Here is a 24,352-nt window from a genome sequence, read left to right as displayed (position 1 = left end):
CATATACCTTATGTAACATCTGAACTCAAGTCTATGTGAAACCTTCAGCTGAAGTTGAAACTCAAATGGCATAAGAAACCCAGTAAGGCCGAGAGACATGCTGACTTTCTCTTCAAAGATGAATCAAGAAAGTCTGTAAATGCAAGGGCTATGGAAAAGGCATTCAGCCACACTCCCATATCAGCAGGCATCAAATCACTTACGAAAATGAGAACCCAGCTGTTAAAAGTTGTTCTTGGGATGTGGCTCACTGGCTTTATGCTTATGAAACTTGTTTTATATGTGTATGTTTGTGATGGTGAGTTGGGGTTCATTATGAACAGTGGTTTGCATGGGATGATGTTGTTAAGAGTTTACTTTGCCTGCAAGCTTTAGGGAAATTTGAATTGTTTTGCTTGCCTTTTATCTTGGGTTGAAGCAGTAGAGATGTTGGAGCAAAGAGTGAAGGAGCTGCTATTTCCAGTAATTTAGAAGTCTGAACATGAACTCTGTGTGTCTGTCTGGGGAGGGTGTCGGAGAGTGGTTTCTGTGTCGGTCAAGATGAGGAAAGAGCCGAACCCTTGAGTACTAATTTATGTCAATATGACTTCATATGATATTGAAGTCTTGAATCTAAGCAACATTTTATTCATACTTATTTAATGGTACATGCGTGTACCATTAAAGTCCTGATCTTTGTTTAGACTGCTTATCAGCCTTTCCCAAGTCAGTTGATGACAAACCCCATTCTTCCAGTTGCTCAGGCTGACACCTTGGAGTCATTATTGACTCCTGTTCTCACACAGCTCATATCTCTCCATCAGGGATTCTGTTGTATCTCTGTCTGCTTCTCACCACACCAGTACTGTCACCCTGGTGGTAGTTGCCAGTTCCTCTCACTTAGCTTACTTCAACTCTCAACACACTAGCCAGAGTCTTTTGTTGTGTGTGTTTGTTTGTTTTTTGAGACAGGGTCTCACTGTGTAGACAGAACTCTAGCTGGTCTGGAATTTGTTATGTGGACCAGGCTGGCCTTTCATGCAAAGAGGTCCACCTGCTTCTGCCTCCTGAGTGCTGGGATCAAAGGTGTGGGCCACTATGCCTGGCACCAGAATAATTCTCAGCAATATAAATCAGCTATTGCACCTCCTCAGCTCTCTAAGTCAGTCCGTATTTGACCCACAGTAGAAACTGAATCTCTTATTGCCACAATGGCTGGTCTGCCTTTCTTCCCTCTTTGACCCCAATCCGTACCTTCTTTCCTGTTCACTTTATTCCCAGGTAACACTGCATTCCTTGAGTGCGCTCCCTCCCCCTTAGGATCTTTGTATTGCCTTATAATGTTTTCCCTTTGTTTCCTTACAATTTTGGCTCATTTGGTCCTTCTCAGTGAGGCCCAGCCCAGTCATCTTATTGGAAACAGTATCTCTCTTTACACTTTCCATTAACCCATCTCTGTCTCACCTCCCCCACAATGTGATTTTTTTCTCCCTTCATAGCAGTTTTGGATTTTTTTGATACAGGGTCTTGTTTTGTTGTGTAGCCCTGGCTGGCCTGGAACTTGCTATGTAGATCTGACCAACTTTGAATTTGTGGGCAGTCCTGCTGGGAATATAAGCCTTGTACCATATTCTGCCAGGTGTTGCCTAGCAGACATGTTACTAACTACATTTTGTGTGCTTCCCACCACTGGAATGTAAGTCACAAAAAGGCAAGGGTTTTTTTTTGTTTGTTTTGTTTTTTGTTTTTTAATCTCCCTCCCTGTCCCCCCGAGAGTTCTCTCTGTATCCCTGACTGTCCTGGAACTTGCTCTGTAGACCAGGTTGGCCACGAACTCAGAGATCTGCCTGCCTCTGCCTCCTGAGTGCTGGGATTAAAGGTTGTGCCTCCATACCCCCTTCATATTTATGTTCCCAGCACCTAATAATGCCTTAATAAATATTGAGTTAATTAATGTTTTATTCTTTAGTTTGATAAACTATGTAGCTAGTAAATGGTAATTATGAAGTGAATGATTTAATTTATTTGTTTTTAAATATTAATTTCATTTTTAATTATCTTCTTTGGGATGATTGCCAAACCTGAAATCTGAGATAAGAGATGGAATTTAGTGGTTGGTGCTTGAGCAGAGTGTAACAGGCAAAAAAGTGCATTTGTAAAACCAGAGAACAAAAGATAGTTAGTTTAGGAAGAAATACACTTTTCAAGAATTGGGATCAGGGATATTATTTCTGGAGTTTTACTGTCTTGAGGTGCAGTCCCTCATCTGTACTAAGGGCACACTGTCTTGGGGTGCAGTCCCTCATCTGTACTAAGGGCACACTGGATTGTGGTGCAGTCCCTCATCTGTACTAAGGGCACACTGGATTGGGGTGCAGCCTCTATCTGTACTAAGGGCACACTGGATTGGGGTGCAGCCCCTCATCTGTACTAAGGGCACACTGTCTTGGGGTGCAGTCCCTCATCTGTACTAAGGGCACACTGGATTGGGGTGCAGCCCCTCATCTGTACTAAGGGCACACTGTCTTGGGGTGCAGTCCCTCATCTGTACTAAGGGCACACTGGATTGAGGCGTATGTAACCCTTTTTCTGTAGTAAGGGCACACTGGATTGAGGCGTATGTAGTAACCCTTTTTCTGTACTAAGGGCACACTGGATTGAGGTGCAGCCCCTCATCTGTAGTAAGGCACACTGGAGAGTGCTGTGTGCCTAGGTTAGATACTCTTTCTTGGTCCCTCTTTGTTTCTTGATACCTCACTTGTATCTTATAATTACAGATAAAACATATAGTTTACATATAAACTGGTGTCTTTTATGCTAACTTATTCTGAAAGGAGATTCTGGACCACCTGCACTGTTCACTTTCATAGTATCTTTGCAAATGACATCGAAAAGGGCACCTTCATTTTCTCCTTCAGCCTTATGTAATGAGCAAACTGCATGACCTTGCTCATAGTCCTGGTAATTCCTTAAATGTTGAGTGGTGGCTCGTAGATAAGACAATCAGTAAAGGCTTAAAGTGATCCTTGATATCTTCTGAAGCAGGTCTATGCACATGATTTCTGTTTTTCTATTGATTTAGGATGCAGTATTTACAGAAATATTTCCCAGTCTCTTCTCTGATGTTTCTTAAATTAATTTTAGTCTAGAAATTTATGTATCCCTAAATAAATTAGAGGGAATTATTTTGAAATAGGAATGTCTTCTGATAATGTAAGTATTCCTAGTGAGGATTTTAATATGGCTGAGGCATATCTGTACTTCGGTTTTGAAAAGTTAGGTTTTTCCCCTTCCTCTCAGAAACACACGTTAATTTAATTAAATTATTTACTTACTTTTTGTGGTGCTTAGTCAGTGATTGAACCCAGTGCCTTGTACAAATGCTAAGCTATATCTCCAGTCTAGAAATATATTTCTTTTCTTTTTGAAAAAAAAAATGTGCATGTGTGCACATGCACACTTGTCTTGCAGTGTGTATGTATGTACATGTGCATGCAGGTATGTATGTACATGTGTGTGCAAGTGCACATTTATTATTGTATGTATAGTCCTAAATGAAAACATACTATTTTTCCTCTGGAATATATATTCTCTAGGGACAGATTGGATAGATCAATGTAAATACAGGTATGGAAGTGCTATGAGAGAGATATGGGATACTTTAAGTCTGATAGGGGAATTTCTTAAGCAGGATAACTTGGAGACTCTTGGAGAAGAGGTGTTTGAGTTCAAAGAGATGTATGTGGGAACTTTTGTAATGTGTCTGTAATGTAATGAATTGTTTTGTAATACATGAATATATAATTTCTCTTTGTCCTTTTTTTCTGTGCCAGAGATTAAACCCAGGGCTTCATGCTCCACCACTGTGCTAGACGCTAGCCCTGTGGTGGCTTTTAGTTTTAGAAGGCTTTCACTTGTGGCTGAGGGTCCAGTGCATTTCTCTGTGAGTGATAGTCTGAATTTTGTTCAGTCAGTAGTAGGAGCATTCTAGAGGAATTTCAGGGAATTTAACACTCAGAAGTTTCTGTATCTTACCATCCTGGTTTTGTTCTCCAGCTGGGTATTCTTTTTTCTAAGAAATGTCAGAAGAGCGGAGCATGCCTTTAATTTAGTCCTAGCCTTTAGGAGGCAGAGGCAGGCAGATCTCTGAGTTCAAGGCCAGCCTGGTCTACAGAATGAGTTCCAGGACAGCCAGGGCTACACAGAGAAACCCTATCTTGAAAAATGAAAAAAAAAAAGAAAAAAGAAAAAGAAAGAACAGAAGACATAAGTCAAATTGTATTGTCAAGTTATATATATCTTCATAAGCCAGAGATAAGTTAAACAATGCCTATTGCAGGTCATGGTTTTATAGTTGGAATAGCATATGTTTCTGTCTGCTCAGTCACTGGCTGTCTGTGCTTGCTGGGATTATGCTAAAGTACTCCTGAGACTTCTTGTGGTGGTGTGAATTCTTTGGTCCACATAAGCTCATATATTTGAATGCTTAATCACCAGGGAGTGGCATTATTTGAAAGGATTAGGATTAGACAGTGTGGCTCTGGAGGAATTGTGTCACTGAGGGTAGGCTTTGAGGTTTCAGAAACCTATGCCAAGCCCAGAGACTGACTCTTTTCTTATGGATCAGGAAGATCTAGCTCTCAGCTATTGCTCCAGCACCATGTCTGCCTGCCTGCCGTTATGCTGCCTACCATGGTGATAATGAACTAAACCTCTGAAACCGTAAGCAAGTCCCAATTAAATGCTTTTTCTCTTACAATAGTTGCCTTGGTCATAGTATCTCTTCACAGCAATGGAACAGGCACTAAGACAGAAATTGGTACCAGGAGTGGGGTATTGCTGTGACAGTCCTGACTATACTGCTTGTTGGTGGAATGTGGACCTTAGGACTGTGGATTAGGACAGCAGTTGAACACTTTAAGTGGGGTTTAATGGGCCATACTAGTAGGAGTATGGAACACATTGGTGCTGAGAGCAATGTAGATCATGATGGCCCAGCTCAAGGGGTTTCAAAGAGAAAGAATATTAGTTAAGTTGCCTAGAGACCATTCTTGTGATATTTTGGCAAAGAGTATAGCTGTTTTTTGCCTCTGTCCTAATAAAATGCCTGAGGCTTAATTGAAGAATTTTAGATCAATGGCTTAAGCAGAAGAGATTTCAAGACAGCCTGGTATTGACATGTCCTTTGCTTATTAGTAATCACTCTTAAGCAGATCTATAATGAAAAGGAGGAAACTGGACACAGAAGTACAAAACATACAGTTTAAGGAGAAAAGGAACACCAGAAAGTGTAATGGAGCTAAGTTCAGTGCTCATGGAGATCAAACATTTAAAGAAAAACCTGATGCTAAATGGAATAAAGGGAGTGGTGACCTCAGGGCAAGACCCCACCAGCTAAGCTTCCAACTTGTGAGAAGGAACTAAAGAAAAGCTTCATCAGAGAAGGAAACCATTGAAAACAGGAAGCTGACAAAAATGTATTTAAACTAGGAGCCATGTTCCAGCCCTAGCAGTAGCAGAACTTGGCAGCTGCAGCCACGTGGCTCTGGCTTTAGAGTTAAGGATACAAGAAAGGGGTTATAGAATCTCCCTCCATGGCTAAGGAAAGCTGCTGAAGTCAGACATGTGTCAGTGATGTCCCTGCCTAGAGGCCTAGAGAGGCCATTGTGTGAAGCTGTGAAGGTAAAGCCTGGGTTGTGTTGAAGACCCCAAGATATTGGAGATGCCAGAGTCATGGGATACCTGCTAACAGGGAGTGAAACCAGCCTAAAAGAGAAGTGTGTTACAGTCAACAAAGTTGAAAGGAGTTGGAGTTTTAAGAGCGTTGACTTCAGACATGAAGACGCAGAGTTTGGAGTATGCCCATCTGGTGTTTGGTCTTGCTTTGGTCTAGTATTTCCTCACTATGCTCCCTTCCTTGTGTGTTGGAATGGTCATGTATATTTTGTGCCATTGTATGTTAGATGTATGTGGTCTGCTTTTGATTTTGATTTTATGGGGGTTAGAGTTAAGGGATTGCCATGAGTCTCAGAAGAGACTTTGGACTTTAAAACAGTGTTGGGACTGATAGACTGGAGACTTCTGAAGTTGGACTGAAGCAGTTTTACATTATGACACAGCTATGAGCCTATGGGGGCCAGGGATGGAATTTGCTGGTTTGAATAAGAATGGCCCCCATAGGCTCATAAATTTGAATGCTTAGTCACCTGGGAGTGCACTATTTAAAAGGATTAAAAGGACTAGGAGGTGTGGCCTCGTCAGAGGAAGTGTGTCATTGGGAGTGGGCTTTGAGTTTTCAAAAGCCCATGCAGGGCCAGAGACTCTTTCTCTGCCTATAGATCAGGAGGATCTAGTTCTCAGCTACTGCTCCAGCACCATGTCTGCATGCCACCATCCTCCCCACCATGATGATAATGGACTAAACTTTTGGAATCATAATCAAGCCCCAGTTAAATGCTTCTTTTACAATAGTTGCCTTGGTCATAGCGTCTTTTCACAGCAATAGAACAGTGGCTAAGCTACCTATATATAGTCTTGATGGAAGGACATACTGTAAACAAAACTTCTAAGTATGAAAAAACATTATGTGATAATTGATGAAACAATCTCAGATACATATGAAAGATAGCCTTTATTACTTATAACAACCCTTTTCAGATGTCCATGAGGCTAGATAATTCACTGGAGTGAGGCATGTTCAATCACATGTTCTCAGGAATGGAACTTTCAACCCCATTTCCCACACTGTTGGCAGAGGAGAAGAGGCTGAAGGTTAAGTTGATATGATGGCCAGCAATGTAATCATGGTTACAGACATATTTGTTGTCTAGGCTTTTGTTGACTGGCTTCTTTCATTTAGCATTATGTTTCAAAGTTACTCCTGGCATAGAACTTTTTTAAATTATTCATTTAACTTTCTTCATACGTATATTCCACTCCAAAAGATAATTCTAAAACTCCGTCCTCTTAGATTGATATATGTAACTAAGTACAAATGAAGTCAGTGGTGTACCCCATTAGCATTAGACCCTGACAAAGGTCTCGAAATAATTGTGCACTGGGTGCGTTGTGCACTATGGTGATGCTGTTAGGTGAGAACTTTGCTTCTTGTAGTCGGCTGCCACAGAAATTCCCACTCAAAACTCAGAGCTCCGAGTCCATCAGCGGTGGTAGCTCTATCAGCCTGCCTCTTCCACAAGGGCAGGTGATTATGGTCAGGCTTGCTGGTGGCAAAGACCAAGCCTGAATTACTGTGTCCTTCAAGTTACAGGCAGCTGTGAGTCTCTAGATGTGCTGTGAACCAAATTGGGGTCCTCTGCAAGAGCAGCAAGTGCTTTTAACTGAGCCATCTCTCCGGCCCCAGCAATTACATTCTTAAAAAAAGAAAATATTGAGATTCTTGGAATAGCTGTGTTCTTTTTAAAAAGTGCAAAAACTTAACCTGTATGAGTGCCAAGACCCTGCTGGTTGCCAGCAGTGCCATATTCCATGCCTTCTAACTGATTGACAGCCGTGGAGAGAGCTCTGCCATGTTGTTTGACCACTCTGACTGACCAGGAAAGTGCTTATTTAGAGTAGCAGCACTTCTTGGATTTCCTTTTTTTAAGAATTAAGAAATATTCCTTCAGTAGAACATTTTAAAAATTTATTTTTATTTTATGTGTATTGTTGGTTTGTCTGCATATCTATGTGAGGGTGTTGGGTCCCCTGGAACTAGAGTTACAGACAGTTGTGAGCTGCCATGTGGGTGCTGGGAATTGAACCCAGGTCCTCTGGAAGAGTAGTTAGTGCTCTGAACCACTGAACCATCTCTCCAGTCCCCCACTCCTTGGACTTTTTTTTTTTTTCCTCGTTTTTTGAGACATAGTTTCTCTGTAACAGAGCCCTGGCTGTTCTGAAACTTACTTTATAGACCAGACTGGCTTTGAACTCAGAGAGATCTGCCTGCCTCTGCCTCCTGAGTGCTGTAATTAAAGGGATGTGCCACTATGCCTGGCAACATCTTGGATTTTATTGTGAAAAGAAAATGCTCAATTTTGGGGGAAATATTAAATTATAAACATGAATTAATTGTTATGATAAACAGTGAATTAATAGATTTAATTTTCCTCACAGAATAGTTAGTAAAACATTCTTCAACATGGCATTTACAGCATTAGCATTAAGTTGTTTGTCAGAAATATGTGTAACATATGTATCCAGAGTCAGGTGTGCTGGCTCATGCCTGTAATCTCCGTGCTCAGGGCAGATGCAGGAGAATCAAGACTCCAGGGCCAGTCTGGGCTACATAGTGAGACCTTGTTAAAAAAAAAAAAAATTCTAAATATCTGTATCTTGCATCTTACTGCTATCTGTGTGTGTGTGTGTGTGTGTGTGTGTGTGTGTGTGTGTGTGTGTGTGTGTGTGACATGCGTCTGTATATATTTTCCCCAAGGGTTTCTATTAATCTTTTTATAGTCAAATTATTCTTGAGTCCATTGCAAAGAGTATGGTGTTTGCTTGCTTATGACCATAAAAGTAGTAGACTCAGAAAGCTCAGTATTCATAGATATATGGACAGAGTCAAAACCATCTATTGGAATCTTTGGCATTTCTTGTGAGCATCTTAGAGGCTAAGGAAACCTCCAGTCATGTTGACATGACGTCTATGCTGCTTGCTGTGCTGTGAATGGTCACATCTTTAATTTCTGATCCGGGAGACACTTAGGTCCCTTGTCAGCATACAAAGAGTGAACTTGGACTAACCTAACTGACAGTAAGTAGGACATCTAGTATGTCATGTGATGAAGCATATAGAACCACAGGTATCTGTAGCTTCATATCATCGCCCAGATTAAGATACAATTTCAAGTTCCACAGAGAGCTTCTGGGACCCCTCTTAGGACCAGTGGAAGTCTTTAAAGCACTCTGTTAGTTTTGCCTAGTTTTCAATGTCATATAAATGCAATGATACTGTTTTTCTTCTTTTGTTTTTGTTTTTGGAGACAGGGTTTCTCTATGTAGTTTTGGAGCTTGTCCTCGAACTCACAGAGATCCGCCTGGCTCTGCCTCCCGGGTGCTGGGATTAAAGGCCTGTGCTACCACTGCCTGGCTTTTTCTTCATTTTTATATCTGAAGTTCAGTCGTATTTTGTGTCTGGAGTGATATATTACATCACTTGAATTCATTTCCATGATTTGGGGCTTTTATATGCTGTGGACATATGCTTGTCTCTTTAGTTCACAACATTCATTTATGTTGGACATATACCTGGAAATAGAATTGTTGGACCATGAGGATAATTGTTTAGCATTAGTGGATGCTGTTAAACATTTTCCAGAGTTGCAATATATAAGATTTTCATTTGGTCTGTATTATCATGAATGTTTAATTCTTCTCTCTGACCTCTTTGGCATATTAAGAGCCCTTTGGGCACAGAGCTTGTAGTGGTATAGCTGGGTCAAATGGTAGTTTAATGTTTAATTCTTTAGGAACCTCCATAGTGCTTTCCATGTGGCTATACCCGTTCACATTTCCATCTCCAGTGAGCAAGAGTTCTTCCTTACCCAGAGTTTGTTGATGATAGCCTTTCTGTCTGAAAAAGATAGAATCTCCAAGTAATTTTAGTTTGTGTTTCCCTGATGGGTAAGGATGTTGAACGCTTGATCAAACATTTATTTGCCATTTGTATTTCTTCTTTTGAAAATTGTCTATCATTTCAGCAGCCCACTTTTTGGTGTTAATATTTGTAGTTCATTATTCTAGGTATCAGTCCCCAGTCTGCTGTGTACTTTCTGAAGAGTTTATCTCCTGTTCTGTAGTCTATCTCTTCACTATGCTGATTGTTACCTTTGCTGTGCAGAGCCTTTTAATTTCACATTATCCCATTTGTCAGTTCTTGGGAATGTTTCTTGTGCTGTTGGAATCATTTTAAGAGTCCCCGCCTGTATCTATATCTTGATGAGTTTTATCTATGGTTTCCTCTAGCAGTTCTAGAGTTTCAAGTTTTGCATTAAGATCTTTGATACAGGGGCTGGAGAGATGGCTCAGCAGTTAAGAGCACTGGTTGCTCTTTCAGAGGACCTAGGTTTAATTCCCAGCAACCACATGGAGGCTCACAACTGTCTGTAAATCCAGTTACAGGGAATCTGACACCTTCACACCAATGCACATAAAGTAAATTCAAATAAATTATTAAAAAAATATTTGATCCATTTTGAATTGATTCTTCTGCGTGTTAATATGTAAATTTCCTGTGCCATTTGATGAAGAACCTTTCTATTTTCGTATATATCATTGCTTGTACCTCTGTGGGTTTTTTTCTGGGTCTTGTATCCTACCCCATTGGCCTACGTGTGTGTCTGTGTCCTGCCAGTATCATAGAGATTTAGTTCCTCTGGCTCTGTAGTATCATTTGAGATTTGAGTGTTGTGGTACTTCCAGCGTGGCCTTTTCTGCTTATGGTTGCTTTGGTTATTTGGAATCTTTGGCATTTCAGTGTGAATTTCAGGATTTTTTTTTTTATATATATTTCTGTGAAGAGTGTCATTAGAATTTTATGGGGAATATGTTGTATCTGTAGATTTCTTTGGGCAATAGGGCCATTTTTACAGTATCCTGAGACTATGGCCATGTATTCAGTTTCTTCAGTGTCTTTATAGTTGTATTTTTTAGAGATCTTTCACCTCCTTAGTAGATTTATTCCTCATTTTCTTAAAGCTAGTGTGAATGGTTTTTTTCCTCAGCAAGTTTGCTATTAATACAAAGAAAAGCTACTGTTTGCATGGTTGATTTTGGATCCTGCTACTTTCCTGATGGTTTAGAGCTATAAGAATTTTTCTGGTGGAACATTAGTATAGGACCATGTTGTCTGGAAATTGGGACAGTTTGACCTGTTTTTGTTTGTATCCTTTTCATTTCTTTTCTCTTGTCTTACTGCTCTAGCTAAGACATTGAACGTTGTATTTAATAGGAGTGTGGAGAGCATGCCCTCTTGTCTTGCTTTCAGCTTCAGAGGAAATGCTCTCAAAATCTCCAGCTTTATAGATGTTGGCTAAAGGCCTGCCGTCTATAGTCTTTATTATGTTGAAGTGTGTTCAGGCGTTGACTCTGCAGGGATGTGGACTGTCAGCAGTCCTTTCTTCATCTCTTGAGATGATTGTGTGATTTTTGTCCTTAAGTCTGTTTGTATACTATGTTACATTTAACACAATGATTTGTGTATGTTGTTGAATCATGCATCCTGTAATGATACTACATGCATTCTTAATGTATTCCTGAATTAGGTTTGCAAGAATTTTATTGAGACTTTTTGTCTAATGTATGGGAATATTGGTCTATATAGTTTTCTTTTTCTTTTAGGCTCTTACTTGGTTTTAGTTTCAGGTAAGACCTCATATAACCAGTTTGTAGTGTTCCTTCCTTTTCTTTGTTAAACAGCACATGAAGAAGCATTTTTTTAGTTGACATTCTTTTTCTAGACATTGTCCTGCTATTTTAGCTATTTGTAGTTGGTGCTACAGTGATCTACAGGTAATTGTACCCACTCTTAGCACTAGAGCCCCATGGCATCCTCTTGCTATTTCCAAGGGCTTCTGGATAGAGCATCTTCCTTAACTCATGCGCTTATAGAAGCCCATAGTCATTATAAAGTACAAACTGACATTTTGAGCAGTTGAGTAACATTTATTTTCTACATCTCTTTAGCATTCTTCATTTTAAGATAGTTGACACTTTTGCGTTAGGCAGAGTTTGACAGTTTGATATATCTACAACTTTTTTTGGTTTTTCAAGACAGGGTTTCTCTGTGTAGCCCTGGGTGACCTGAAACTCACTATGTGGATCAGGATGGCCTCCAACTCAGATCCACGTGCCCCTGCCTCCCAAGTGCTTCTTATGGCAACTCTTATTTAGAATTTTTCCATCTTAGATGGCTCTTACAACCTTTGCTTTGCTGCTCAACTATTTGTGTTCTGAAGAAGGGAGTAAATGGCTACAGGAATTTTAGAGACATTTTTGTTTTCTGACTTTGTGCTTTTTGTTTTACTTTGAATGCTTCTTTACTTTTATTTATGGTAACAAGCATACTTTGAGGTATGTTGATTGATGTTCTTAGATTGAATTAGGCTCCTTTCCCCTCTCTTTCAGGACTTGTGTGACTGAAAGAAGCATAGATGCCAGCTCTACAGTTCAGTGCCACTCCCTCTCCACTTGGGCCTTCTGCTTGAGACCTGCGTGTGACTTTGCGTCTATGAGCCACGCTTTTCATATCTACTGACTTTGATTACAGGAAGGTCTCTGAAGATTCGTATCAAATGACGTCAATGGCCAGCTTGTTTTCTTTCACTAGTCCAGCCGTGAAGCGATTGTTGGGCTGGAAACAAGGTGACGAGGAAGAAAAATGGGCAGAAAAGGCAGTCGATGCTTTAGTGAAAAAGCTGAAGAAGAAGAAGGGTGCCATGGAGGAGTTGGAGAAAGCCTTGAGTAGCCCAGGACAGCCAAGCAAGTGTGTCACTATCCCCAGGTCCTTGGATGGACGCCTACAAGTTTCTCACAGAAAAGGCTTACCCCACGTTATATATTGTCGTGTTTGGCGCTGGCCAGATTTGCAGAGTCATCATGAGCTAAAGCCGTTGGATATTTGTGAATTTCCTTTTGGATCTAAGCAAAAGGAAGTTTGTATCAATCCGTACCACTATAAGAGAGTGGAAAGTCCAGGTAAGTTTCACTTGACTGAGAAGAATTAAGAACAAACGAACAAAAAACCAACATATCTCTCACTGGTTTGCATATAACTAGGCTTATTACATTAGCCTTTGTTAAAAATTTTGTCTTAGGAGGAATACTAGGTTTTAAATTTAGCTTTTTGAACATTAAACTCTTGGTTGGCTGTTGGAACTATCTCTAATAATACCCATTTCTCTTCTGTGGTCGACATCTGTCATGGTAAACACATGTTCCATGTTCACATTAGACCCTGCTTCCTCTAGTTGGGAACTGTGTTCACACATCAACTATTTTTCTGGCTTTACATTTTCTCTGTCTACAAGAGTCTTTTCCATTAAATTATGTTTACTGTGTGTGTGTGTGTGTGTGTGTGTGTGTGTGTGTGTGTGTGTGTGTGTGTGTGTATCACAACACACGTGGAGATTAGAGGACAACTTTCAGGAGTCAGGAGGTCTTTTCTTGATCTTACTCATTACTCATTCTTCAATGCCTAGGATAACACTCTTTACTAGTTGTTAGTAGGTAGTGGTCAGCTTTTTGTGAAGTGAATGAATTACATAAGCTGATGTCTTAGTCCTTTTTTTTTGTTTTGGTTTTTTGAGACAGGGTTTCTCTGTGTAGCTTTGCGCCTTTCCTGGATCTCGCTCTGTAGACCAGGCTGGCCTCGAACTCACAAAGATCCGCCTGCCTCTGCCTCCCAAGTGCTGGGATTAATGGCATATGCCACCACCGCCCGGCTTGTCTGAGTCCTTTTATTGCTGCTATAGCAGAATACCACAGACTGGATAAGTTCATTCTACTGAGAAGAATTAAAAACAAAACATGTATCTCTCTAATTTGCATATAACTAGGTTTATTAGCTAAAAGGTTATATTAGCCGTTGTTAAGGATTAACAGAAGTCCTGGGGGGTAGGAAGTCTGGGACTAAGAGACTATCTGGTGTAGGTCTTCTAATTGACTGCACCACGGAACTACACATGGGTGAGCGAGACAGAGCGAACAGAGGGAAGCATGAGTATAGAGAAAGAAACCTAGTTTGATTTTTCCCTTGGGTGCCTGGGATCAAAACCAGAGTCTTGTGCATTTTAGGCGAGGGCTGTACCATGGAACTGCACCCCAGCCCAAGCAACCTGGTGATGTAACTAGGAGTCCACCTCCACAGGGATACTATCTCATCACCTCTTGTTAGGCCCCACCTCCCAGCACTGTCATGTTGGGAATTAAGTTTCTGGCCCATAAACTTGGCAAGGTAGATTTCCCACAGCAGCTGAGATACTAGTTGTGTCTTTGTAGTTATCTGTTGCTACACAATAAATAGCCACACATGTAGTAGTTTAAACACAACACACATTTATTACCTTCTAGTTTCTGGGAGTCAGGCATCTAGTTGCCCTTAACAGAACCTTGTGTGAGTTTCTAATCAAGGTGTTGATCAGGCCTGGGTTTTTCTCAGATGTTCAGATACATAAGAGGCTGCTTTCAAGCTCACTATGATATTGACAAGATTTAGTTCCTGTAGAGGCCCTTAGACTCTTGCTGACTGTTGGCTACAGACTGCCTTCATTTGCTTATTGCGTGGCCTTGCTCATCAGTAGTTCACCTTTATATTTGTTCTTACACTGTCATTCCCTCTCACAGTATTACATTTTCTCTCTCTTCCAGACTATTTCTGATAGCATGCATGCTTGTTATGGTGCTGTGTCTTCAGAGCCAGTAAGAGCATTTTTCTGCAAGAGGGCATTGAATTCTTAGGGAGTATGACCACACACATCCCATTACTTTGCCATAATTCTGTTGATTAGAAGCAAGTCCTAGGTCATATGCTGAAGGGAGAGGATTGTCCAAGCACATGAACACCCAGAGTGTGTCTTCATACTGGAAGAATTGTGAGCCTGGAGTGGTTGAATGTGGAGACTTGTATGTTACAGTTCAACCACAAGTTGCTGCTTCATATTTGAGATGGGTCTCAGTTTCTTATGGAGCCCAAGGAGAGCCATAGTGTGAGGGAATTGAAGAAAACAACAAGGCAGATTTAATGGAGAAATACTATCTGAAAAATTCTCAAGCTAGGTATTTGCTAGCAATACATCTAAGAATTTTGTCTGTTTCTTCTCATAGTGAGGGTGTAATGGACAGTGGCCAGTAGAGTTGTCTCTTTTAATCCACTTTATCGTTTTGTATGAGGGACAGGAAAAGTTAGAATATTTTAAAATAACTTCAGAAATATCTTACTAGTTCAGCTACTAGAAAGAAACTGTAGAAAGCTCATGTGCTTGGTCCCAAGTCCACACATCTCAGAGGAAGGGGCAGCTTTGCTCATGAGGAGTAACTAGTGTTCGCCCTTGACCAAGCAGTCAGGATAATAGATGCCTCACTTACTGCTAATAAAGGAGGGTGTTGGTGAGTATGGTGAGAGTGCACAGTTTTGAGTGCTCATGGACAAAAATGCTTCTCTAACTCTGGAATTCTTTTATTGTAGAGTTAAGAGAGAGAAAACACTGACTTTCCACGGCATTGACATATGCTAACTATGTAGACAAAGGAGCTAAGTCTTAACTTACCAGAGCACACAAGGAATATATATTGGAATGAGAAAGTGTTGCAGAAAGAAAAAGATGGGAGGTATAATGATCATAGAAAAATAAGGCTAGCACAAATGGTCCAGTATTTTATTGACTAGAAAGTATTATCTGGTGGCTAAGGTTGTGGATCTGGAGTCATGATTTTACTATATAGTTATTACCTGTAACCTCAGGCAGTTTACAAAATCTCTCTGTGATTTAGTGTCCACTTTGATGGGGATAGATAATACTATTATTAACAACCTTACAGAGTTGTTAGGGAAATTGATTGAGTCGGTGTGTATGTTAAACATTATGTAGCCCCAGTCAGTTTCAAATCAAGGACCATTCTGGATCCATTCTGGAAATAGAGCATATGGGGAGTGGGAGGAGAGAAAATTTTCAAGCAAACACTACTGCAGCTACTTAGGACTGAAAACTGTGAGAGTAAAGTGGCTAAATAGTTAGAATAAAGGACTGAAAAAGACCTACTACTGATGGAGTTTTGATTTATCACGGATACAAATATTCTGAAAGTTTCCAGAAAGAAAATACAGGGCACATAAAAAACAGTAGCAAAACCTAGAAATCTAAATTATTGAATTTCTTAATGCAATTCTGAATCCTAGAAGATTGCCTTCAAAATCAGAAGGGATATATGACCTGGATTTCTGTATGTAGAGAAATGAAAAGGAAGATAACTTCATGCATAGTTATCTCCCTTTTCTTTCTTAGGAAGCAAGAGGGCAAATTCAAGGAAAGGGGACCTAGCCAGGGAAGTGGTCCTAAGCAGCAACTAGGACCAGTTAGAGCAAAGGACTGAACAATCCAGAGGAACACAGGAAGTCCATAATCATTTGATTTATAAAATCTGAAAAAAGTACTATTGACAGGCTCTGGAAAATGTGTTAGGACACTGGAAATATTAGTGGTATGTACTTGAAATTAAGGAAATAGTTAACTTTAATAAAAACACTGCTGGGGAGAAAATGGACAATATCCTTGGCTCCACAATGGATTTTGTATGTATTTTTTAGGAATATATAGCATGTAGGTATGAGCATGTATAAGATATGTATATATATTGAACACTAGATACCAACTGAACCCAATTAAAAAAAATACGGTTTTATGTGGGTAGATGTGTTGCGTGCATTGTGTATGTGTATGTGCCTGGTGCCTGAGGAATCCAGAAGAAACTGCTCACATGTTGTTGTCTCTTACTAAATATGTTAAGAGTACAATCTTGTCTCTTAACTCTCCACATACTTTATGTGAAAATAAAAAATTTATAATCATTTGCATAGATAGTATACAAATGAGAGGGAAAACAGGGGTTTTAACTGTACCTTAAAATATCTTGGCTGAACCGAATTCTTTAGTTATTTTACTAAGTTTTTCAGATTGCTAGATAACTAAGCATAAATCCTTAATATTTTCTGCTCTACTCTCCAATGGCAGCTGCCTCATTTTTCTCCAACAATAGCAGTTATATACACAATAGAGCAAAATAATCGTTGGTGACTTACATACTTATATACTAATTCAGTAAAATACAAATAGCAGCACAAAACACTGACAACAAGATGCTCTGGTTTCTTATGTGTCTCCTTACTTCAGAGAGGGGACGTATGACTTGGTTAACATAGATATTTGATTTTGTTCATGCTGCATGGTACCAGAATCACATTCAGTTCTTTTTTTTTTTTTCCCCTGAAATGGAGTTACATTGACAACTGAAAGAAAGTTGTAAAAGAGATGAATTGGTATGTTTAGTTTCCTACAGGGGAAAATAATCAGCTACTAGTCATTGTAGTTGGGGTCTTTAGAGAAAGTGGAATAAAGGAAAATACTCGTTGAAATGCTGAGAGGTTTTTATGTGTGTCCTCATGATCGTATTTAGAGAACTGATAGTTAACGGAAGGCTTTTCACTCTGGAGGATTGTCCTTTAATGGAGGAAAACTTCACCAGTTCTCTAAGTGTTAAACATGAGTCTCTGACTAACTGAGAATGTTCAAAGTTGGACATGCTCCGTTCTCAGGTACCACACTGACCTCAACTTTCCTCCCTAGTCTGACCTCTGGCTAGGTCAGTGCCTAAACTGACTGTTTCCTCCTCCTGTGAAATCCTCTTGGTCCAATCAGGTGGTACCATTTCCACCGTATTTGTTTGGTCCCCTGCTGGCTGGGCATGCTCATTTTTTGACTTCTCATTAATTGCATTAAATGCTTCTTATTATGGCTGCTTTTTAAATGGCTTACATGGGGATGGCATCCTTTCTGAATTTCTGCTTCCAGAGTCCTTAATACAGGCTGAGTGCTGAAGGGTTTGGTTCTGATGTAAATTCGAATTCACATTCTATAAAACAGTTCCCTCAACAGTAAGTGGTAATCCCAGCTTACTTGGGTCTTTCCACCAGCCCCTTAACGGATTTTTGTTTTTCTTTCAGTCTTACCTCCAGTGTTAGTGCCTCGCCACAACGAATTCAATCCACAGCACAGCCTTCTGGTTCAGTTTAGGAACCTGAGCCACAATGAGCCACACATGCCACACAACGCCACGTTTCCAGATTCTTTCCAACAGCCCAACAGCACCCCTTTCCCCTTGTCTCCTAACAGCCCTTACCCCCCTTCCCCTGCTAGCAGCACATATCCCAGCTCCCCAGCAAGCTCTGCACCAGGAAGCCCGTTTCAGCTCCCAGGTAAGACGTCACTGATATCTCTGAGAATGGGAATTGTTTTTTTTTTTTTTTTTTTTTTGGTTTTTCGAGACAGGGTTTCTCTGTGTAGCTTTGCGCCTTTCCTGGAACTCACTTGGTAGTCCAGGCTGGCCTCGAACTCACAGAGATCCGCCTGGCTCTGCCTCCCGAGTGCTGGGATTAAAGGCGTGCGCCACCACCGCCCGGCAAGAATGGGAATTGTTTTAAGTGCTGCTCTTCTGAGTGAGCTTGCTCTTGATGGCATTTTCTTTAGGAATTTATTTCCACAAGAATTAGAACTTATTTTTCAAGTTCCATTATGTTTTAAAAAATCTGGAAATAGGGGAATTAAGTGTGTTTAATTTGCTGTTAGGAGTTGTCTCAAAAAATTTTGAATATTTCATCTTAGATTCAGTGCTGTGTGTAACTCTGTCTCTGTATATCCCATATAAGCCTTGAGGCAAAAGACAACTTCTGTTCACTTTTAGATTTACTGAGACAAAAAGGTCTAGCCATAGCTTTTGCAAAGCTTCACAACTCTGAGTGCCAAAGATTTTGTTAACATTCAGTTTCCTAAGCTAATTATTCAGTCATTTAATGGGGCATGATGGTTATTTAGGGGCATCGCCAAAGAATGAAATAATCATTGTTACTGTTATAGTGAACTTTGAAGGGACATAGTTTTAAATGACACTGCAGTATGTGATGAAGACGGTAATTAAAAATGTACTGTCCTGGGTGATCGTGGCCTCAGAGTACTGTGCAGGAGCTGCAGTTTCTTTGAACATAGATTGCTTTAAGATAAAGGAAAAATCTTGACCTTGGGTTCCATTTTATTGTTGATCCTGGTATCCTGGATTACCGAGGGTCTAAGTAGGCTTGTAATAGGTGTGCAGGAGATGTTGTATGTGCTGTCTTTTCTGCTCTTGCACAGTGTCCTACATCCGTGTGTGCAGTGTTCAGTAATGAACCCTGCTGATAACTTTGTAGATTTAAAAATGCTTTTAGAGTAATAGCTTTAAGCAGAATGAAGACCGTATTCTTTGAGGAATGAATATGTCTAATTCTCTTCCTCTTAGCTGACACACCTCCTCCTGCTTATATGCCTCCCGATGATCAGATGGGTCAAGATAACTCCCAGCCTATGGATACAAGCAATAATATGATTCCTCAGATCATGCCCAGCATATCCAGCAGAGGTGAGAAGAGTGCACATTGTTTTCTTTTGTTGGTGCTATTTTTATTTCTTTTAATTTCTTGGCCACTTATCTTTACTTTTTGCAGTGCTAGAAATCCAGTCCAGGGCCTCCTACTCTAGGTAAATCATCTCCCACTGAATTAATATCCCAGTCTTGATCACTTGCGCAAACACCTTGAATGGAATAAAATGCTGTAAAATCACAGAGTATGCAATTTAGTGGTTTTTGGCAAATATATGAAGTTTTGGTTCAAAATGTAGTTTAAAAACACTGCCATAACCTTTCCCAAGAGATTCTACCCCATCCTGGGCTCAACATACTTCTGTTCTCTGTACAGATATTTTTCTGAATATTTCATAAAAAATAGTTATGGGAACAGTGAGATGGGTTAGTGGGTAAGAGCACTGGTGACCTGAGTTTGTTTACTAGGAGCCACATGGTAGAAGAGGAACCCCTTCCAGATAAATATATAATATTTTTAAAAGATTTTTTTTTTTGTGTATATGCTTTGCCTGCATGTATGTATGTGTACCACATGCTTACCTGGTGTCTGCGGAGGCCAGAAGAGGGCGTCAGCTGCCCTGGAACTGGAGTTACAGTTGTGAGCTACTGTGTGGGTGTTGGGAACTGAATCTAGGTCCTCCTTGAGGAGTAAGTGGTCTAAACCACTGAGCCATCTCTACAGCTTGCAAATATAATCTTTTACATTGTATTTTATTCACTTAACATAGTGTTGTCAAGGTCACCTGTGGTGGAGTGGTAACCAGCAGACATTTGAATTATTTGCAGTTTTGATTAGTGTTCTGAGTAGGTGCACTCTTAGGAACATTGTGTACAGGTCTTTGTATATGGCAAGCTTAACTGTTAGAGAAAAATTGCCAGACTTTTCTTCGAAGTGGCTGTGCCAATATCTGTTGGCACTATGTGAGGGTCCAGCTTCTCCATGCTTCCTAGTACCGTTACTGTCTAGCTTTTTAAAGATTATTACATGTCATGGGTATGAATCACTCATTGTATTTATTTTTTACACCTTGTTGAGTAATGATGTTAAACACTGAAGAATTTTTTCTTTAGTATTATTTATTTTAAATATTTTGCCCATTGGCTTTGGTATGTCTTTACTGGGGTATAGAGTTCTTTGTATATCCTGGAAGTGAACCACCTCTACCCTTTTTTGTGGTGGTGTGATTTAACCCAAGTCACAGTGAGTGACTGTAGATTTATTGTTTGCATGAGGAAATCTTGTTCTAGATCAATTTTCTCTATTTAATTGGCATTTTATTAAAAATCATTTTATTGTGAATTTGAGCTTTTGTTTAGAGATCTTAATTTTGTTAATTGGTTTTCATAACTGTACTTGGTAGTATTGATTACTAAATTTTATTTTATTTATTTATTTATTTTTTATTTTTTTTATTTTTATTTTTTTTTGTTTTTTTCGAGACAGGGTTTCTCTGTGTAGCTTTGCGCCTTTTCTTGGAACTCACTTGGTAGCCCAGGCTGGCCTCGAACTCACAGAGATCCGCCTGGCTCTGCCTCCCGAGTGCTGGGATTAAAGGCGTGCGCCACCACCGCCCAGCACTAAATTTTATAATAGAGCTTTTCCATCCAATTTTTTTTTAATCATGGCAAAATGCTCATAGCATAAACTTTACCATCTTATTGCTCTTATGTCTACAGTTCAGTGACACTAGTCACATTCTCATTACTGTTCCTTTGACATCATCCAGCACTATTTTACCTTGTGAAACTGAAATTCTGTACCCATTAAATAAGTCTTTATACTCACTTAACCCCTCGCCCTTGGTAACCACCATTCTCTTGTCCCTCTGTATAATTTTGATTACCCTTAAGTACCTCATATAGATAGAGCCATATGATACTTGTTTATTATGACTAGCTTATTTCACTTAGCATGATACCCTGGAGGCCTGTGTATGTTGTGTTTGTCGGGATTTCATTCCTTAGGTGAACAGTACTTACTCCCTTGTGCGCACCACCTTTGTTTGCCTGCTCTCCACAGGGAGTGTCTGTGCTGTCCCCTTTTGCTCTGCTGTAAGCTGCAGCAAGCGGCATTCAAGGCTGCTGCAGTAGGTGTGGTGTAGATGCTGGCTCTTGTTATGTTAGGCTGGTTGGTTACAGTGCTCAAATTTTCTGTATCCTTGCCTATTTTCTTTCTAAAATTAAGAGTGAAAGAGTGAAGTCTCCAGACCTACCTGTTTCTACTTTCAGTTCCTTTGATGGTTGCTTCATGTATTTGGGGATTCTTGTCACAGTGTACAATTCAGTAATATTAAATACAGTCAGCATTGTGCAGCCATTGTCAATGTTTGTTTCCAGAGCTTGTCATCCTCCTAAACAAACAAACTGTGCTCATTAGAAATCTCTCCCTTTTCCTTTCTCCAGTCCCTGATCAGTAACAGTCTACTTCCTGTGTGAATTTTCCTGTTCTGGGTATCAAGTCTAGGTGGACTTCAAATCTCATTTCTTAGTTGGGTTGGATGACATCTATATATTTGTTCATCCATTTATCTATTTGTGGATACTTGGTTTTATTCTTTTTTGGCTGCTGCACAGCAGACTGTTACTTGGGTCTCTTTGTACAATCCATCTGTCTGAGTGCTGTATATATTTGGGAGTAGAATTGCTATGTTATATGCTAATCATGTTTAACTTTTGAAACTCCCCAACTCTTCACAGCAGCTGCATCATTGTGTTCCCAGTGGAGTTCTCCACGTCCTCGCCAGCGTGCTTCCTGTTGTTTGTGTCACTGTCCTTGCTCTCCTCACCCTCACAATGACTGTCCTAATGGCAGTGTGTATTACATGCATGCTTTAATTGACAAATAAGAAAGAATGTGGTGGTTGGTTTTGGGTTTTTTTTCCCCCATGATGTTACCATTGTGGTAATGCCTTACATTGTTACAAGTGTTTTACAGATCATATACTGCCATTTTAGGTGCTAGGGAGATGCCACTGAGTAAAGTCTTGCTGTGCAAGTATAAGAATCTGAGTTCAGATCCCAAGCATTCACATAAAAGCCAGGCGCATAACACCTTTAATCCCAGTGCTCCTACAGGGGAAAGGAAGTGTAGACAGAAGAATCCCAGGAAGTTTGAGAGCCAGCTGTCTTCCAAATCAAGTAGCAAATAGTAAAGAGCCCCTGTCCCAAAAGGTGGAAGGCAAGGATCAGTGCTTGAGGTTGTCCCTGGCATTCACACATGCACTACAGCATGCCACAACATAAGTAAAAAGATACTGTCATTTACACCTTTTTAAAGGTCAGTGTGTGTTTTATGTTTGTGATAATAACCCACAGCTAACTCCATACCTAATGATGAAAACTAGATTTTCTGCTAAAATCAGTAACAGGGCAAGCCTGACACCTCTGCAGGAAGTCCTTGTTTGCTTAGACCTTCACTTAGTTCTTTAGTTCATCTTTTTGTTTGGAATAATGTTACAGATACTTACGTAAGTTACGTATTTTTAGTTGCTGGAAAAGAATTTCACTTGACTAATTTGAGCCTGTATTAGTTGATTGTAGACTTGTTTCAGAGGTGCTGTTGCTACTGCATTTGGCATTGTATCTTTCCAAAATTATGTATGGAACCCCTAAGTCCCAATATGTTCGTATTTGGAAATCTGGGCTTTGGGGAGGTAATTGAGTCTAAATAAGGTCATAAGAATGGGGGGGGGGTCCTTCTGGTGAGGTGAGTACCCTTCTAGGGAGAGGCATTTCCTTGTTCTCTCTCTGTCCTTGAGCACCAACCAAGGAAAGGCTGTGGTAGCAAAAAGCAGGAAGATAGCTGTCTACAAACCAGGAAGTGGCCCCTCATTAAACACTGAAGCTACTGCCACCTTGATCCTGGACTCCTTGCCACCAGGACTTTGAGAAATAGAATTCTGTTGTTTACATCACTCCATCAGTGGTGTTTCTTAGAAGTTGGTACTTAAAATGGGGTGCTGTTATACAGATGTCTAAAAATATGGGTGTGGTTTTGGAACCTATAGAGACTGGAGAAAGGGCTAGTGAAGTGACTGATGAAAAGGTGGAAAGAATCCTTGCATTTCCTTAAGGAACATACTAATTTTGTGTTTCGAATGTTCGTGGGAATGTAAGTGCTGAGGTTGATGCTTCTACACTTTCAGACCTAAGTGAGGAACACTGGGAGATGGAGAAAAGGCCTGTCTTGTAACAAAGTGGCAACTTGGTTGGATTGTGTTGATGTTCTAGTGTTTTGTGGAGGGTAGAACTTGAGGGATGCAAAATCAGCTGAAGAGATTCTTAAGCAAAATATGACTGGTTTCTCCTGATTGCTAATAGTAAAATATGAAAGAAAGATTGAAAAAGGAACTGTTACTTAAAAAATAATTTAAAATTTAAGAGATTTTTTTTTAAATCTTGTACACATTGTAAATAAGAATGTGTGTTTGGAGAGAAACTGAGGATTTTGTTTACATTTGATAGGGGTATTACTATGGATGTGAAGTATGGACCTAATCAGTCCTCTCCATCAGGGACAGAGTTAATTTGACTTGAGAGGACAGAGATGGATCAGGGGTAAGGAAGACCTTTAGGCTTTTACAAGTCAGGACATTTAAGCTAGTTGGTTGTAAGGTCAAAAGAGCTGGCCCTGAGGGTGATTGTTTCATCAGGGTGGATTGTGGAGGCCCACAGAGGTTTCCTAGTGAGATCTGAGTTTGCTTTACCCAGCAGGGCTGCTTGAAAGGATGGCATATGTGTGGTTACCAGGTGTTTGGAAAGGTCTGCACTTGGCAGTATGGTGTGCTTTGAACTTGCAAGGGGGAGGTCTTCTACCTCTCCCCTTGGCATTGTTTAAAAAGCTCCTTTGAATAAACCTAGGTGGCTGGGTACAGACCCAGGGCTCTCTCAAAGCTGACCTGTGTTTTTGTCTCTCCCATCCTACTATCTTTCTATCTACAAATTCCTTATGCCTCTCTGCTCCTCATAGAAACCATGTAAAAGATGGGAGCAGGCCTCCCACAGTGGATGAACCAGTGGGTGAGGATGGTGAGAATGGTTGGAGTACACCTCTCCACAATGCATAACTTAATGCACAGTTCACCTATGCTGTAGCTGAAGAGGGATTTTTCCTTGAGGAATTTTCTCTAGCTTAACTGTGGACCTTACAGTTTTTGCTGATGTGAATTAAGTCTCTGGGGATTTGGGAGATAGGATTTATGTATTT

General features: G+C 40.2%; 1 protein-coding gene across 3 annotated transcripts in view; it reads left to right on the top strand.

Annotated features, from left to right (window-relative positions):
* The window catches only part of Smad5 (SMAD family member 5), a 42,359-nt gene that overhangs the window by 6,456 nt on the left and 11,551 nt on the right, over positions 1-24,352 (top strand). For all 3 annotated transcript variants that reach the window (XM_052727083.1, XM_052727085.1, XM_052727084.1), the window contains 3 exons: positions 12,106-12,675; positions 17,696-17,947; positions 19,024-19,143. In XM_052727083.1, the coding sequence (XP_052583043.1) occupies positions 12,273-12,675; positions 17,696-17,947; positions 19,024-19,143 (775 nt within the window). In that variant the 5' untranslated portion in view covers positions 12,106-12,272. The remainder of the gene's footprint in view (positions 1-12,105; positions 12,676-17,695; positions 17,948-19,023; positions 19,144-24,352) is intronic.

Source organism: Peromyscus californicus, unplaced genomic scaffold (assembly GCF_007827085.1).
Source record: "Peromyscus californicus insignis strain IS unplaced genomic scaffold, ASM782708v3 Scaffold_8__1_contigs__length_139910024, whole genome shotgun sequence".
Lineage (NCBI taxonomy): Eukaryota > Metazoa > Chordata > Mammalia > Rodentia > Cricetidae > Peromyscus > Peromyscus californicus.
The sequence above is the reverse complement of the archived record's forward strand: the minus strand, read 5'-3'. Positions and strand labels throughout refer to the sequence as shown.